We start from the raw sequence: 18271 nt of genomic DNA on the forward strand, positions 1-18271 counted from the left end.
TTTTGGGGTTTTAAGTTTGTTTGACTGACTACGTTCAATTCAGCAGGGTTTTAGCAGAATCAGACACGTTTGGTTGTCTCCATCCACAAGATTGGAAAAAGAATAAAAAATAAATATATCTCTCAATCTTTAAAATATACGATGTTTCTCCATAAAAGTACATATAAAAAACACCAAATATTTTGAGACGAAAATAATAGCTATCAATGAGAGGATGGATGTGGATCGACCAAATAGCTATGATTCGAAGCAATGCCCATTTAAAACTGACTGGAAAAATGTCTGAACAAAACTAATCCATTAGGTATTCACATTGACATTAAAGATAAGCGGTCATTGCAAAACAACATAATTTACAGCTTTGAGCTACTATTCTGTTAAAACAAAAAAATGGGACTGATCGGCTAGGATTTTAATTAACCACCAAAATGCAAATAGTGTTAGACATAGACAACAACATAAAAATAAACATCCTAAATTGAACCTCTGTGTGTTAACTTGGGTGATCTAAACTCGAACTTGTTTTTTGGGGCTGACTAATAACAGAAGAAGAGTGCTTGAGAGTGAGAGACGGCTTTTCTCTTTCTTCTCCTGGTCGAGTGGCCAGAGAACGGAAATGAGTTTGATCCAAGTCTTGTTCAGGTTTCCTCTTCTTCAGTTTCTTCTTCATCAAGGCATCATCCACCACCATCTTTGAGTCCACAGCCATCTGATTGGTCGAAATTCCCTTCAATTTCTCTTGTTGTTTCATGTTTGAAGGACTAGAGATTCGTGTTGTTTGGTTCGAAATGAGCTTCGGCTTACTAGCTGAAACGGTGCCCTTCTTTCCTCTACTATATTGTGCTTGTGCTGACATCAAACCAGTATCAACTCTTGCACTCTCAGCTGTTATCTTTCTCTTCTTTATTTTATTCTCATCCTTCAATTAAGATAAAATGAAATATTATTTATTGCCAGGCGCGCTTGAATTGGCAATCATCCCTAAAGAATAATAAAATCTAGCTACATAATTCAGAATACAATTTCTGGTCACATAGTAGTACAGAAGACAACTTTTGCAACTGTGTCTCTAGCTCAAGCAACAACTTACTCCCTTGAACAAATTCTAACGAAGGACATCCAAACAAGATATTACTATACTTGACATAGTAGAGAAATAGTAGAATTATTAGCGACAGGAAAGTGATAAAAAGAAATGGAGCTTACATCCTTGGGTCTGCTGTAGTGGAGTGCCCTTTTCCTCTCCTTTGCTCTAAGAATTGCACGCTTAATTCCTCTGTCATCCATGAGACCTTTTGGCCACAGTCCTGCAAGCTGAACCACGTATGAAACCTTAAAATCATTGTGCATGGGTAAAAATTAAGAACAATACTACACAAACAATTTTGAGAAAAAAAACGGAGGGAGCTGCCAACCTCTGCATAGAGCTTTTTGAGTTGCGGACCTGCATCTTCATCCAGACCCTAGAACCATTGAAATGACTCATTAAGACTAAGATCAAGTACAAACAAGAAAAATCTCAACAAAGAGCAGGGATATACATCGGTATAAAAGTCGTGGAGGTCGCAAATTTTATCCTCTATCACAGCGTCCATGCTACATCTTGTTTTCTGAATTTGGTCTTGATCCGTTTCTTGAAAATTATGTGATGTCCCAGCCTGCTGCTGAAATGCCAGGGAGAAGACAGTAAATCACTGAAGGTAAACTTCAAACATATACTCATAACAAACTACTACACAGCCAAAATAGGAGAGAACACAGTAGAAATCTTACATCAGCATGATTAAGTCCACACGCACAGTGATATCAAATGAAATTGAAAAAAACAAAAGAGGCATGCAGCCGAGGTCAACATGCAAATGCAAGCCTACGTAACACAAACATAGAGAGAATAAAAGAAAAGCACACCTTTAACTGCACAGTAGAAGAACTACTTCTGATCATCTCCATAACTTCCTTTTTTATCTGTTGGAACTTATTATCTTTCTCCTGTTTCGCAGACAGCCCAGAGCTAACCATGTCTTTCAAATTCCTCTGCAACAAAATCACACTTGCATTACTTGTAGTAAGACAGCTCCCATGGAAAAAGAAAAAAAAGAAACATAACCAAACGGACAACACAGCAGCATGGTTCAAATAATACCATGGTGAAATTGATTGATTTTTTTGCAGTAAAGAAATGTTTCAACATATAGTATTAAAAAAAAGCCTAAGCTAAGCTATTGACAATTTCTCAACTGTCACAAAAGATTACATGTGTACATGAGAACGAAAATAACAGAAAGGAAAACATGAAAATAGCGAGCATGCCATTATCTACTAATGATAAAGATATAGGAAAGACGCTCAAGATAAAAGAATCCCATCCAACTCTAAGTCTTCTCATGTCTTTGCACAAGAGGTGAATCAAATCGTAGGAGCAAAGAAAGATGACAGAATAAAAGCTACTTGGTTTGAGGTCTTCAAAATGACCTATACTTGAAATTTATGGATCCTGAAAATGTCAAAACTAAAAATAGCTGTCCATACATCATAACCCTATTAGTTTCAGTCATTCAGATTAAGACTCGGCAGTGATCGTTAGATGCTCCTGATATCAACAAATATATTACACTAAAGAGAAAGAACAAAGCAAATTTCATTCTCAGCATGTTAACGAAAACTGCCACCTCATGCTTATGAAGAAAAAAAATTGGCCATCCATTGTAATAGGAGACTAATGACAATATTTATCAAGAAATAACCTCTTAAGAGACCAGGAAAATAAACACAAAATAAAAGCTGCAAGGCATCGTACACAGTGAAACAGAGGTATATAGATGCAACCATCATCTGCACCCTAGAGCAAATAGATGCTGATTTCTAGCACGTTATGTTTAAGTAGAAAATTACACACAGTGATCGATAAAGAGTTGCAATGTCATTCGCAAACAAGTAGAAATACCTTTAACGATCTAAGTTGTATCAAATGACCAAGGATACCATCAAGACGACTGATCATCTCCTTCGTTATTTTCCCATAGATCGCATGCTGAAAATATGAAACGCAACAAATCTTAGTATTTGTAGTTTCTGAATGCTCATAAACACAAAAACTTGTAAGAGTGACAAATTTATGAACCTATCTCTGGACCAAAACACCCAGAACAGAGGGTTAAGAGAAATGTCAACTACTCCAGTACCTCTACTCTAGCGACCTTAGCAAGCTTCAGTTTTACTTCTCTCGGCAACCTCCTTTTTACAGCCAGGGATGAAGGATCAGCTACTTGATTGTCCGTGGCAGGTGGGCGACCTGTAATATTTTGTTCAAATCAATTTCAATTAAGTCATTCCTCGACTCATTATCCATGAGAATAGAGAGGTCTTCCACACTTACATTCTGCAACCACCTTCTCTAATTCCTTAATGGCTTTTTCAAGAATTGAAACTTTGGACCGAATGTTGGAACCATCTCTTTTGAGCAGGGGTGAAGGTTTCTGCATAAAATTGGACATAGAAAAGCTCAAGACCTAAACATGTACACAGTGTATAAGGCATACTTTTAAGAATACCCAAATAATACAATCAACATGTTTGTTTAGTAGCATCTGACCATCGTATTGATACACATGCATACCATGTGACCCGAAGTGCAAGCATCACGATTGAAAACATAAACACCCATTCCTAGACGCATTAAGAGTGAAAAATAAAAGGTTTACTTTTAAGAAAATCCAAATTACATGATGAACGTTTTAATTTTATCTAGTCATGAGTCATTGTCACATAATTACATTAACCCCCACCCGGCCATGCCTACTCTTCGCCCCTAATGATATGCATGGGTCTTAAATATTGCAACATTGTCATGCATGGAAAATATAGGCCTTTATGCAGGCATCATTGAAAATAGCTAGAGAAAGTATTTGTAGGCAGCATGTAGGAAACAGGTACTCACAATTGGCAGCATGGATGACTTTCTATCAGAAACATTAAGGTCGGGCAATTCGCGTATACCATTCTTTCCTCTCATACGAATCACATCAGTATTACTAGTAACTTTTGCAGGTTGAATTTGCGACTGTGCTGCATTTTTGTTGTGGAGTTTCTGGTGTGAAATGTCAGACGGCCCATCTTTTGATTTATTACTCTTTAAAGCAAGAACTCCTACCTTCGGCTTTTCAATTTCCTTGGGCTCCGTCAGAGATGCAGAAGCATCACCATTTGAAATTCTTAATGATGAACAAGGGCTTAGTAGTTTAACAGCAGTAGATTTCCTTTTAGCAGAACTTCCTGAATTCAATTGATTCTGGGGTCTAAGGACCTCAAAGTTTTCACTTCTTACACCCACATTCGAGAAGGAATCAAACAGACTCTTCTCAGTTGCCACTTTGCCTGTTTCTGCACGCTTATTTTTCTTACGAGCATCATCAATCTCACCATCAGTCTTGGGAAGAACTTGCCTTTTCCTCTTCTTTTCTTGCTGTTCAGAATTTATGGCAGGTTCACTTCAAGCAAAACATGAACAATGCAAGTCAGAAAATTTACCAAGGATAACCATTACAATAAGTAAACATTAATATGATAGACTGCAACAACCATTATCAATTAACGTACACAGTATTCAAATTATGTATCACTCTTCCTACTGAAAGGTGACATTAAACTACACATTCTTACTCATAGAAAAAAAAATGCTTAATCCCAGAGAACAGGCTCCACAACAACTGAAACTATCAACAGACAATATCAGTTTTTCCTATAACTTGCATTTTTAACAACTTTGGAAATAACTGCGCATATGTCAATCTTATTTTCACTGGATAAATTATAACATTCTCCCACATGAGAGAAATTCAACTAAACTGATAACTTGTTTATAACCCCATATTATGTTCCAGCCAACACATTTTGATGGAGGACAGCAAATTTATTGCCCATTATAGCTAACCTTATAGTTTCTACCCCTCATAGTTCATGATCAAATACTATAGAGTCATAGATACAGATTCTATTTGGTATTACCTAAGCACTGAAAGAAAAAGAAAAAAGATGGGACAGAACACCAGTCAGGCAGTATAAATGGAAGATCAGGCCCCAATACAACATAGCCAAGCTAAAGAAATGCCAGCAGCCAAAGGTAGAAAGAACACTCACATCCTTTCCAACTTCCCCCTATTAACAAAGTAGCCATCATGCTTAATTGCTGAATTATCAACTTCGAAATATTCATCCTGCATAGGAAATAACCTTGACATGAAAAAATATCTTTTACAGATACTAGAAAAGATAATACAACAAAAAGAAGGAGAAGAAGAAGATGATGATGAAAGGACTGACCAACTCAGCATCATCAATAAATGAGTCATCAGTATCATATTGATCGTCATCAGGAATGTTATTCAGCTCATCATCACTACTATCATTGCCCTAGGAAAAATATCAATCAAGTCAGCATAAAGATTCAACTCACCAAATACATATTAATAAATGTTGCAAACACAATCATAATACACATACTAGCTATTACAACCAACATAAAATGAAGCAACCATAATGTTTAACTAGTATAGAATTATAACCTACCATGTAAAGGCGTTCAATCTTCTCAATAACAGCACTGAAACGATGTGGACCCTCATCTTTCATTTGTTTATCGGTCGGCTGTCCCTGTTAAAGATCAAAGAGAGCTTAAAGTTCAACATCCAACTAGAAGCCACCGGTTCACAGACAACATATAATCATTCATTTAAAATGTGCAAAAGGCATTCAATCTAACACACAAGAAAATATTGGTACACAGACTACTTAATTCATAAGCTATCTGCTAAACTTTCTCATCCTGCTCAGAAATGTTTACAAAACTCCAACGTATCCAAAGTAACAACTAACAACAGCGAAATCAACAGTGCCAATAATTTTTGCTGCGGTCATTGTATTCTAACTTCACACAAGTTATTAAACAACAAACATTTGCAACAAAGTTAGAGATGGGTACATTTCTTCATCTCTGAAACTTTTCACCATTCTCGCCCATAAAACTTGGTATCGCATTGCTTGTCAGATGAATAGCAACTCACTACGATTCTCAACATTCAGTGAATTACAGTTGATTCACCAAAGATGAAAAGTAATTAGGGTTCAGCAATCCAATCAGAAAGGAAAATACTAACACTCACAGACATGTTCGATTAATACAGTAAATTAGCAGACTGTAAGAGAATTATCCAATTCCAATTAAAAAGAGTGTTACCGGAACAGTGCGAGACTCGAGGTTAGGGTGAGCGATAGGTTTAGGAGGCGAGTGTACGGAATTGGATCCGTTACTGAGCTTATTAGCGTCTTTCACAAGCCTCCTCCAGGAGACTGTTGTAGTATCTCCAGGTCGGAGGTTAACCGAGAATAATTTCCGGTCACCTTTTTTTATGAACGACGACTTCGTCGTAGACACGGCTTTGTCCTCCGCCGACGACGACGGCGGGGACTCGCTGACACCGATGCCTGTTTTCTCTTCCGCCATCGAGGATTTTACATTACGCAAATCTGAATTTAAGAATCGAAGGAATCAAGCAACCTAGTGGAAATGGAGTGTGGGAGGGAAGGAAAGAAGACCGCTAGATTCAGTTGCGCGGGAGAGACAAATAATTTATTAGGGTTTCTTTTATTTTTATTCTTTTTCTTTTGCCGAGAATTTTTAGAAATTGAAATTGGAGAGTGGAAACGGATCGGGATCGTATGGGGCAGGACCTAACCAGTTCAGACCAGGACCACACCGATCAACGGATAGTATAGTGGTTAAGGAGTGTTCGTTTCTTGTTTATGAAGGTTCGAACATGCTTGAACATGTTTCAAACAATCTCCAAAAATATCGAATAGTCTAAAATACGTTTTTTTCTTTTTTATAAAAAACACGTATTTTCAAACTATTTTAAGTATATTCCGCAAACCAAACGAACGGATCTAACAGTTCTGAGGTCAAAATCGGCATTCATGAATCGTAATAAAACCGTTACATTAACGGGTTCAGTATAAAATCGGCTCGAATCGACGGCCCTATTCCGACTCGTATCATGCTATCGCCACAGGGAAGCCTAGCCAAAAATCTAATCCAAAACCCAAAAACATTGTTAAACCTCTGCTCTGCAAAATCGCAAATTTCCCTCATTTTCTCATATCAAATGTCCACAACCACAGCCACCACTCTTTTCCTCACTCCACCACCGTTCTTTACTCCCAAATCCCAAATCCTCCTTCGTACCACCGCGACAACACTCTTCCCCAGCTTCAAGCTGAGACCGAGCATAATTTCCAAAAGGAAACAGATTCGTTTCATTGTAAAATCCGATGACGGCGACGCCGATGGTGGAGGTCCTGACGACTACGACATGGACGAGGACGAGGCGGAGGAGGTGGATAACAAGAAGGACTATGATGTGGAGTACGAGCCTGGAGTTGGTGGCCGTGGTGATGATGACATTGCCGTTGTGGATAGCAAAAGTTTCGTGTCGACGCAAGGTTGGGATTCTGAGACTGTGGTGAAGTACAGGATCAATGAGGACGAGTTTCACAAGATTTGCTTGCTTCATTGTGATTTCTTCATCAGGAAACCGCCCGACCCGGATAATGATGTGTTTGATTTCAGAGAGGTAAAAAAGTCTTTAATTTTGTCCAAATGTGGAGAATGTTTGCAGAAATTTTTGTTGATTTTGTGATATGGGTAGGATTTGGTTTATAGAACTTTTGGGGAATGTATTTGACCTTTACTATTTTTGCTATGTAGATGTATGTTACTCCTCCAGATACGGATGTTTATGCCATTCCAAGAGTTCTTGCTCCAATGCCCGAAAAGGTGTTGTTTCTGGTCATCTTGTTCATTTAAATTATACGTACTTGGGTTTCGTTATAGTAATATTGAATCTACTTGAGATGACAAATGCCTTGCATATTTAAGTTCCAATAGACACTGATGACCTACTTATTACTATCTGTTAGTGTTATTATGTATGTAGATTAACGGGTTTGTTTACTTGATGGTCCTGAAAGTAATCAATTAGTTCGTGTTCTCATACTACTCTCCTGACATTCGCTATATTAAAAAATGCAGTACATACGCTGCGCAAAGAGTGAGTATGGAATGTACAATGTCACAGAGCCTCCCATCGATGCTCCTAGAGATCCAATGTATAAGTCTGACTGGGAAGTCACAAAGGTATTAAAGGAAACGCTTATTTTTTCCCTGACTTGATTTACATCAGAGCATAGCATATCAGCACCTTTATTCACATGTTTCGTGCAACAGGTTTTCTTAACAAAGCATTACCGGAACAGGAGGTCAGGTGATCCAGAGTTTTTCCTGGATTTTGAAGAAATTTATGTCATTGATTCTTATACAAAGTCAATCACCAGAGCAAAAGTCCTGGTGAGACAATCTAGTTTTCGTGCTAGTTTTTAATATTCTCCTGAGCTACTTTGTTAAAAGGCAATGCAAGCCCAGCCTTTCATTTCTCTTTTAACTCGTCTTGCTCTTAATATATCCAATACACTCTGCGGATTTTTCATGGACACCTGTTTAAATTTGGCAGTTCATAACGTCTAATACATTTGGTAGACATGCATCTCATTTTGCATGCATTTATGGATGTAATGGCATAATCAAAGCAATTTAACCTATCAACTTGAGATCTGTTTTCTATGCCAAGTGTTCTGTCTGCTCTTGAAATGGATAGAATTTTTTGTATATATATAATATATTAATCATTGATGCAGCCTTATGCTGTACAATTTTTAACAAATCTACTTCCATTTGTTTTTATTGGTTCATATAAATTGTCTTCCTGCTTGTTTCTCGTGTTACTTTCTGACTCTGCATAAATTTGATGGTTTCTTTCCATAGGTCACAATTCCAGAAGGAAGAAAAAGAGATAGAAAGCATGATTTGCTTGTCGTTCGTGATAAGGGGAACTCGTTCAAAATAATTCATGCGGTAAGTGCCTGTCTGTCTGCCTCAAAATCCAGTTTTTGGTAGCTTAATTAGTGGGTCATTTATTGACTGATGATTCATAATATATATGCCTTAATTATTTGTTTAATTCAGAGTGAAAGAGATGATCCCACGACTGTAATTGAAAGGCAAGAGTGGTCCAAGACTAGAGAAGACATGGAGAGACATCTAAGTAAGCTACGTGATTTCAGTGTATCAAACTGGTTTTGATCTGTGTGAACAAAACCTGGGAATTTTGCTCTAACAAATGTATAAAGTTAGAAAAAGGGCTATAATAAGGTCCTTCATTTTATCATCAATGTGGCAATTCTTTTTTTTTTTTTTTTTTGAAGATAAATGTGGCAATTCTAAGTACTGTAATTTATTGAGTTGGAGTAAAGTAATACTAATTTTTATTTTTGAGTTTGTAATCCTAATATTTTAACTTGTGTGAGATTGAACAAGGCTAGCTGACTGTAACTTAATTTTACTTTTATGCCACACCTACTGTCCGTTAATTACTGTTAGAAATTGTGTGTACATATAATAATGTAATGCATATACATGTTCGAAATAATAAAAATGGTAAATGAAACAAAATGTAGTAGTTATATAACGTACAAACAGATGTACCATGCATGGTTCCAATGGGTTAATTGAAGCTCCAACAGTGTTATGTCCAAACCCTAGGGCAACCTACCATTCTATTTGCTCGACTCAGTCATTATTTCCCCATATATTAAGGCACCAAGTCTCATATTCAAAAACCTTCTTTCGCTTTTCTTCTTTCTGCATTCCCTGATTCCCACTTCTTTTATTAGATGAGTTATTACAATTGACAAAATCTCTATCTCTCGATTTTGATTTGATGGTTAAGATGTGATATAATTATACCATATTTAGGATCCATCACTTAAAAACCCTAAAAGATAAGGCCATGTAAAGTAGTAATTTTTTCCTTTGCGTATGAAGAAATTAATATGCCCTGGACATTTTCCTTATTTGTCCATAATCTAACCTAGAATATTACTAAAACTCTCAATTAAACATCAATTAAGTATCAATCAGTCACAGACAAAAACAAAAGACAGGCATTGATATACAAATTAATATACGTACAGTAGATTGATGAGAGTCACGTAGACGACCAACGGTTTACAATGTGAAACAAATAGTTAAGATGAGACTAGCTCGGGGAAATATGAAATGAGGTAATTAAAAGCAGTTGGCTTGGGCTTGTCAATGGCCTATAAAAGAAACCCTTCCTTTCTGTGTCACTATGAAAGTCTCTTAACTTGAAACCAATAATAGAAAACCCTTCCTCCTCCTCCCGTTTACAAATTTCTTACTCCATGTGATATCTCTCTATATATATGTATCCTTAAAAGCAAAGCAATAAGAAAAAAAAAAATCAATTATTAAGGGAAGAATTGAGTTTAATTTTGAGAGAAATCAGCTAATTAAGATCAGATGGGGAGAGGGAAGATTGAGATAAAGAGAATTGAGAATTCAAGCAACAGGCAAGTGACTTATTCAAAGAGAAGGAATGGGATAATGAAGAAAGCTAAAGAGATCACTGTCTTGTGTGATGCTAAGGTCTCTCTCATTGTCTTTGCTAACTCTGGAAAGATGCATGACTATTGCAGTCCTTCTACCAAGTATGTTTTTATAGAATTCAATTTACCCTATATATTAATTAATTACAAGTATATTATATATGAGTTTTGGTTTTGACTTCAGTTTTCTTTTTCATATGATGACTTCTCAAGTATGGTTGAGGTCTTAGATCAATACCATAAACAATCTGGTAAGAGATTGTGGGATCCCAAACATGAGGTAGGTTTTGTCTAATTCCTCCTCCTTCTTCTTCTTCTTCTTCTTTTTCTTTTTAATATATACATGATGAACAAGGTCTTTCCCTTTTTCTCTATTGCTAGAAATGTGTTAAGAAACATGAACTATGACTTCCATGAACAGATCTAGAAATAGGACTTTTTCTTTAAAATAAAATAAATATATCACATTATTTTAATATATCATAAATGTTTTCAAAATTAAACAAGGATAGAATGAAGTATAAATAATATTTTTTTACATGAACATATGTGGTATAAAAACATCATAATCTACCATCCTTTTTCTTGCAATTTTTTTTTTCAAAGTTCATGAATGTTAGCTTCTAGATGCCCAGGAAAGCCGGTCTCTTCTTTTTGGAATCTAATCTAGCTAGGGTTTCTACCTTCATGCCTTTTGTCCACCATACAACACAAGAGTTACATTCAGGCCAATTTTTAAACTTTTAAATAAATTAAGTTTGTGAAGAAAGATAAGCTAATTACTATTTTATTTTCTGTTGATATTTAACAGAACCTCAACAATGAAATAGATAGAGTGAAGAAAGAGAACGATTCGATGCAGATCGAGCTCAGGTATAAACTATTATCAGAAAATCTGTCAATTTATCTTTTATCATTTTTGAAATTATTTAAATTATTTTGTTTTTTAATAGGCACATGAATGGTGAAGATGTAACCTCTTTGCAACTTAAGGAGCTTATTCATATAGAAAAAGCACTTGAAGATGGGCTCATCAGTGTTCGAGAACACCAGGCAATTTTACTCTCGATCTGGGTTTTTTTTTTCCCCTCAGTTTCTCATTTGATACTATAATTAACACAAGTACTATATAATATTGATTTTTGTTTCTTTTATTTTGGGTTTGTTATAGATGGAGATTTACAGGACCATGAAGAGAAATGTAAGAAAAATACACACTACTATATTGTTATATATTGTTACATGGTTCCCTAGATATTCATAAATCTACTTAATTTAGAAATACGAAGCTTTTCTTTTTCTGTCTCTTTTTTTTTTTTTTGGGTACCTAGTATATGAAGTTTGAGCTTCCCCTTTTGTTTCAAAAGGAAATAAATCATAAATATTTTTATGGAGGAACATGTATTATCATTTATTAAAAAAAATGGTTACAGCCTTAATATTTTTTTCAATAAACTTAATTCGTTTACTGTGAACAGAAGGGGAGATCCAACTCAATATGTCCATGTTATATGTATGAATAGAGTGGATATATGTATGTATATATCTAAAGTTTGATCTCCCCATACCCCATGTGAATGATAAACATCGAATTTAGTTACCTTTGTTTACTGTTAAGTGTTAACCTAGTTTCTAAATTAATTAGCTATTTGCATCCCCTAGTTTATAAGTGTACATACTGTTAACTAAATTCTATGGCTTTGACTCGGACAGGACAAGATTTTGGAGGAAGAAAATAACCAGCTCCATTTTGCTCTGGTATGTCCTACAATTAATTTATGGTAACTTGTAAAATATGAGAATATTCAAGATTCTTGATCATTTGAACCTAAAAGATTCTTGATCATTAAACTATGGTAATGATAGAGATAATTTCTGTCGAACCAAATGTTTCAGATATACAACAGATCCATGGTTTAACAATCAAATATCAATTCCCTAATTAGCAAGCTAGAGAATAGGTAATTTGTTGGTCCTCCATGTATTCTTAACTAAGTATTTCCGTGGAGTTATTTTTTTTTAAAAAAAAACACCAAGGTATTTCCTCTAATTTTATTTTATTTCAAAAACAATTAAAAAGGACTATATGTTGTTTTAATTTCTCATTAATCATTTGTATAAATAAGTTTTTAAGGTTAACTAAAGTTGAGAGAATATATGTCAGAATTTGGATGGATTTATATGGTAAATTTCATTTTATGCAAATGGCTGTGGGAAATGATTTTGTTAATTAGAATACAGTACTATACTAATTAAGTAGTCATGAGCTGCAGTTTGATTAATTTCAAGGAGAGAAATATTGATATTTTTTTTTGTGTTATGTGTATATATATATATATATATATATATAGCAACAGCAAGAGATGGAGAAGCTTGCTCTTGACAACAATGTGAGGGAGATGGACTCTGCGTATCAGCAGCGGATCATAAGGGAATACAATTCTCAGATGCCTTTTGCCTTTCGCGTTCAACCTATCCAGCCTAATTTGCAAGACAGGATCTGATATCCAACTTTATATAAATTCGATCGGTCATATCTTAATTATATATATTAAGCCCTACTTTATACATGAACTTAATTTATGTTGCTAAAACTTAATTTGGACATTGAGTTGTACTCTGTCCATGAAGATGTAGTACGCCTGCTTGCACTTAATTATTCGTGTGATGAACTTTCTTAATATGTATGCTTAATTATAAATTATAATATGACTTGGCAGTGTACTTATGTTTGGTTTATAATTTCATATCTATGTATATCTATCTACATATACTATGTACTTTCTATTGCTAGTTTTAAGGTCTGTGTAAGAACATACATAAATCAACAATATAGTACAAGATATTGGAGACCAGCTAGGATAATTAACCATCCTGATCATAGGCTTCTATAGTAACAAATTTCAGATTTCTTCTGTAATCATGTTCCAAGGGAGCAATCTTTAATTCATACCTTCTTGAAATTATCCAAGTACGTAGAAGTTTTCTAACATGTCTCTCAGCTGCTAGAATCATTTCACCAAGATTAATTATGCAATTTGCTCGTGATCGAATGCAATGAACTGTTTCTTCATATATTCTTAAATTAGCCGTCTCATTAATTGTCTTTCATCTTGGAAATAATATACTTCTGATACGAACTGGTTTTCACCACTGTGGAACCATTACGGAACCTTCATATTGCAGCACAAGTGTGCCCCACGCGTCTTTAGGAAGAATTTATACTCCTAATTTAACCTTACGTTTATCCGATACCAGGAAGTTCGATCATATAGTGCCTAGTCACCCTCATCACCCACTCATAGTGCCACGTATCATTCGATGTGTAAAATTTTTCCACATCAACAACCATATAATTTTCCAGAAAAATAAATCAATAAAGAATAGGAGATTATACAATCTATTTATTAAATGATAAATTAATTACCCTCCATTTTCATTTTAACCTTTTAAGTAATTTCACTATACAATTTATTTCATCTTCATCATGTTTCATGACAACGGTCTCTATATATGACCACCCTTAACGTTAGTGCTTTTGTTTGTTACTGACTAGCTAGGTCCCGGACGGTAATCAGGGGCGCTAGAAAAAATGTTTTGGGTGTTCAATTTTTTTTTAATGTGTTTGAAGATTTGATTTCATCATGATCCTGTGAATAATAACACTTACATTTTAAATTTTGACACTTATTCACATATGTCCGGTTGCTGAGTGTTCAAAATTTTTAAATACTAATGAATAAGGAGTAAATTTTTTTTATCAAAAAGTTGATAAATTAACCTTAATAACTTCAATGGATTAAGAGACTTTCAAGATATTAATAAAATCTTACAATATATATATATATATTTGAGTATTTAGAGAAAAATCATGATTTATTAACTTTTATTAACCTAAAAATATTTATATTAATTAGTATATTTTTTTTCCTAAATGCTTGGGTGTTCGCGTGGCTTCACCACTGACGGTAATATAATTTAATTTAAAAATTAACTATATGATTTAACTATAAAATAGTATATGATGAATTTATATATATGGTTGTTTTAATTAGGAAGAATGAGTATAGAAAAAAAAATATGATGGGATTTTGATTAAAAATAAAAAGTTTAATTAATATGTTGGAAAAAAATAGTGCATTATAACTTGATTAGAAATAATTTTTTAAATGATAAATAAGAAAAAATATGTGCAAATTTTAATTTGTCAATAAAAATTCATGTATTGAATTTCGATAATAAATTTTACAATTAGAACAACTCAATTAATATTTATATGGACTTGAAATATAGATGTACTTATTTAATCAGAGGTCCGTATGTCGTATGTGAATGTATAATTTTTTAAAATTTATTTAAATAGATATTTAAAAAAATTAAATATATAATTAATTAGTTTATTATATTTTATAATTTAGACTGTTATATTATATATGAGTTAGAAATTTTTTTCCTTCTTTTTTTGAATAATTTAAATATAACTCACATTTATTATTTGAATTTTAAGAAAAAACTCTCTGATGTCGCTTTTTCTCTTTGTCGTTCTCTCTCTCTCTGTGCCTAGCGATCTTGTCGCAGCCGATCTCCTTTGACGGAGGAGGGTCGATGTCAGGTTCTTTGCGTTCACATAAGGGTGGATTTTCTCAATTGGTAAGTGTTGATGTGTCTTTTGTTTAGTTGGGGATGGATTCTGTTACTGGTATTTCTTCAGACGTAATGAAGATTGATAGGGTTGTTGATTCAATTGACTTGGAAAGTCTGATTCCGGTAGTTAATAATCAGAGGGGTGATAGAATTCTCAAGTCTCATGCTTCCTTGTTTGGTTCCAATAGATCGAAGTCTGATGATCGTGTGTTACATTTCATTTCGCCGACTTTGGAAAATGGAGTGAAGATTGTGAAATTCAAAACTGCAGATGTGGCAAAAAGTGCAAATAAGTGGAAGAATGCTCTGATTGGTTCAATTTTTGGGGATAGGCCTGGGTTTATGAAGTTTAAGAATTTTTTGATGAATAGATGGGTGAAGTTTGGCTTGGTGTCGGTTCACTTGATCAAGGAGAACTTATTTTTTATTAACTTTGATTCGGATGAGGGTAAGGTTGGTGCTCTAAATGATGGCCCTCTTTCTTTTAATCGAAGGCCACTATTGCTTAAAGAATGGTATGCTTCTATGCATTATAAGCTAGAGAAGGTGACTCGAGTTCTCATTTGGGTTCAGTTTCCTCAATTACCTCTGGTATTTTAGGATGAGAAGATGTTTAGTAAAATTAGGAGTTGTTTGGGAATGCCAGTAATGATTGATGAATGTACAAAAGCTCAGTCTAGGTTAGGATATGCTCGTATGTCAGTAGAGATAGAGGTGGCAGGGCCATTTCCAGATTCTGTTATTCTGGAGGATGAGTGTGGTAGGCGTTTTCATCTGGAGGTGTTCTATGAATGGATTCCTCAAATGTGTTCTCGTTGCCATAAGTCAGGACATCTTGCTCAACAGTGCAAGGTAGCTCTTCCAGTTTGGCATCCGAAGCAGGCTCAAGTTCCGGTTGATATTGCTTAGAAGCATGATAGTCCGTCTTTAGGTACTACTGATATTAGGTCTGGTGTTGAGAGTGTGCATGTGATTGTTGTGTCATCTTCTAGCTCTTCAAGAGGCATGTTGATGTTAACGGAAAGGCAAAGGAGACGGTAGTCTGGCAGCAGGCTCCTCCTGTTCGAGGTAAAGGTAAAGCTAGTAAGAATCAAAAGAAGACAAGTACTAAGCCTCCTAAGTCAACTTCCCATGTTGTTGGTACTCCTTGGGCTATTTTGGGTTCTGTTGAGGCGGATGCTCATTTTCTGGCCTTATCAATGTCAGAAGGGAGTGTTAGGGAGGGACCGAGTAAGTCGGGTAAACCCCCTGATAAATGATTATAGGCTCTTGGAATGTGAGGGTACTTAATTGCCCCTCTAAACAATCAAAGGTCAAGCAGCTAATTGTTAAGCAAAAGTTGATAGCTTGTGGAATTTTAGAGATTCGCGTACAAAGTCATAATACTGAAAGAATTTGGGATGGTGTTCATTTATATGGTTGGAGGTTAGTACATAGTAACTCACATTTTCGTCTAGGAAGAGTATGGATTGCTTTTAATTTAATGCATGCTTCTTTACAAGTTTTGGAGGTGGGAGATCAATGGATTGTCGTTTGGGTGTGGGGACGGTTAGTTTCTATTGGACAGTAGTATATACTTATAATGATGTTGAGGGAAGGAGCGCGTTGTGTGGCTGCTCTTTGTTCATTTGGTTCTACTGTGGATGGTCCTTAGATAATACAAGGGGACTTCAATGTTATGTTGAATAAGGAGGAGAAGTTGCAGGATTGCCTTTGGTCGACTAGTCTACTTCATATGGTGGCTCAAGAGAATTGGTATACTTGGTCGAATAATCAGGATGCAGAAGTTCTTGGGACAAACTGGACTGATGTTTATTGAACCTGGCAGCTACTGATTTGTTTAACGGAATTTACTATGATGTTCTTGGTCGTGGGATATCTGATCATAGTCTGCTTGTTATACACATTAAGGTGTTTCAGAGGGGAAAGAAGAAGTCCTTTCGGTTCTTTAATTTGTGGAGTAAACGCCCTTCTTTTGATAAGTTGGTGCGGCATGCTTGGAGTTTACCGGTTCAAGGGAATTCTATGCATCAATTATCGTTGAAACATAAAAATGTACGATTGGCGATTCAAAAAGCTTAACAGTATGGAGTTTTCAAATATTTCCCAACGGGTTGAAATGTTGAGGTCTCATGTCCATGAGGTTCAAAAGAAGGTTCAGGTAGACCCTTGCAATGCTGAATTATTATATGAGGAGTGTGCTTTTGTTATTGCATATAAGGAGTTACTTTTACAAGAGCGAGATTTCTTTTGCCAAAAGTCAAGAGTAATGTGGATGAGGGAAGGAGATGATAATACGTCTTTTTTCCATAACTCGATACGTATTCGAAATGCATGTAATTCCATTACGAGTTTGCGCCTTCTCGATGGTTCTATTTCAACTTGCCAGGATACAATAAGTGAACACATATAACTGTTTTACCAAGATTTATTCGGTACTAATAACCATGGGCGGTCTCATTTATTGCCTGATATCGTGTCTCGAGGTCCTATTTTGTTGGAGGAGGATGCAGGTCAGTTGTGTGGAGAGGTGACAGATGCAAACATTTATCATGCTCTATATGACATTAATAATAACAAGGCACCGGGTGTCGATGGGTTTAATGCTTTCTTCTTTAAGAGCAATTGGCAGTTGGTCGGACCTGCTGTGTTGGAGGCTGTCCATTCATTCTTTGCACTGGCAAAATAGTGAAGCAATTCAGTTCGTCTGTTTTGACGATCATTCCCAAGTGCTCGGATCCCCAAGGGTTGCGAGATTATCAATCGATTGCAAGTTGTACCATTGTCTATAAAGTCATTCAAAGGTGATTATAGGCCGCTTATCTAAGTTACTTCCTTCCCTTAAGTCCCCTCCAATCTGCTTTTGTGGCTAGTCGTTCTATAATTGATAATGTGTTGGTGGCTCATGAACTAGTTAGAGGGTATCATAAGCAATTGGGTGATTTCATGTGTGCTTGTAAGATTGATTTGAGGAAGACATATGATTCTGTCTAGTGGGATTGTAGAGGAAGTGTTATTAGCTTTGCATTTTTCGAGTCGGTTTATTGGCGGGATAATGTCTTGTGTCCGTAGTGTTACTTATTCATTGATGATAAATGGTAGTTTGGAAGGA

At 35.4% G+C, this 18271-nt stretch overlaps 4 protein-coding genes across 4 annotated transcripts; 3 read left to right on the forward strand and 1 right to left on the reverse strand.

Moving 5' to 3' along the window:
- Positions 1 to 493: 493 nt before the first annotated feature.
- On the reverse strand, positions 494 to 6499 carry LOC139881292 (ubinuclein-1-like). Its single transcript, XM_071865794.1, has 13 exons — positions 6233 to 6499; positions 5566 to 5649; positions 5320 to 5409; positions 5137 to 5213; positions 3938 to 4487; positions 3377 to 3476; positions 3183 to 3292; positions 2945 to 3031; positions 1909 to 2034; positions 1542 to 1664; positions 1416 to 1463; positions 1207 to 1314; positions 494 to 919 (listed from the first exon to the last, which is right to left on the reverse strand). Exons 1-13 carry the CDS (start codon positions 6497 to 6499, stop codon positions 494 to 496), a joined length of 2196 nt encoding a protein of 731 aa, XP_071721895.1.
- Positions 6500 to 7157: 658 nt separating this feature from the next.
- LOC139881293 (PLASTID TRANSCRIPTIONALLY ACTIVE protein 6, chloroplastic) lies at positions 7158 to 9190 on the forward strand. Its single transcript, XM_071865795.1, has 6 exons — positions 7158 to 7625; positions 7760 to 7828; positions 8084 to 8188; positions 8279 to 8398; positions 8873 to 8962; positions 9074 to 9190. The coding sequence occupies exons 1-6, from the start codon at positions 7158 to 7160 to the stop codon at positions 9188 to 9190; spliced, it is 969 nt and encodes a 322-aa protein (XP_071721896.1).
- A 1239-nt stretch (positions 9191 to 10429) lies between these two features.
- On the forward strand, positions 10430 to 13019 carry LOC139881299 (agamous-like MADS-box protein MADS9). The gene is made up of 7 exons (XM_071865801.1): positions 10430 to 10617; positions 10729 to 10795; positions 11327 to 11388; positions 11469 to 11568; positions 11687 to 11716; positions 12229 to 12273; positions 12867 to 13019. The coding sequence occupies exons 1-7, from the start codon at positions 10430 to 10432 to the stop codon at positions 13017 to 13019; spliced, it is 645 nt and encodes a 214-aa protein (XP_071721902.1).
- A 4226-nt stretch (positions 13020 to 17245) lies between these two features.
- On the forward strand, positions 17246 to 17848 carry LOC139881294 (uncharacterized). Its single transcript, XM_071865796.1, has 2 exons — positions 17246 to 17495; positions 17586 to 17848. The coding sequence occupies exons 1-2, from the start codon at positions 17246 to 17248 to the stop codon at positions 17846 to 17848; spliced, it is 513 nt and encodes a 170-aa protein (XP_071721897.1).
- The last annotated feature ends 423 nt before the right edge of the window (positions 17849 to 18271 follow it).

The sequence above is a fragment of the Rutidosis leptorrhynchoides genome, unplaced genomic scaffold, assembly GCF_046630445.1.
Source record: "Rutidosis leptorrhynchoides isolate AG116_Rl617_1_P2 unplaced genomic scaffold, CSIRO_AGI_Rlap_v1 contig14, whole genome shotgun sequence".
Classification (NCBI taxonomy): Eukaryota; Viridiplantae; Streptophyta; class Magnoliopsida; order Asterales; family Asteraceae; genus Rutidosis; species Rutidosis leptorrhynchoides.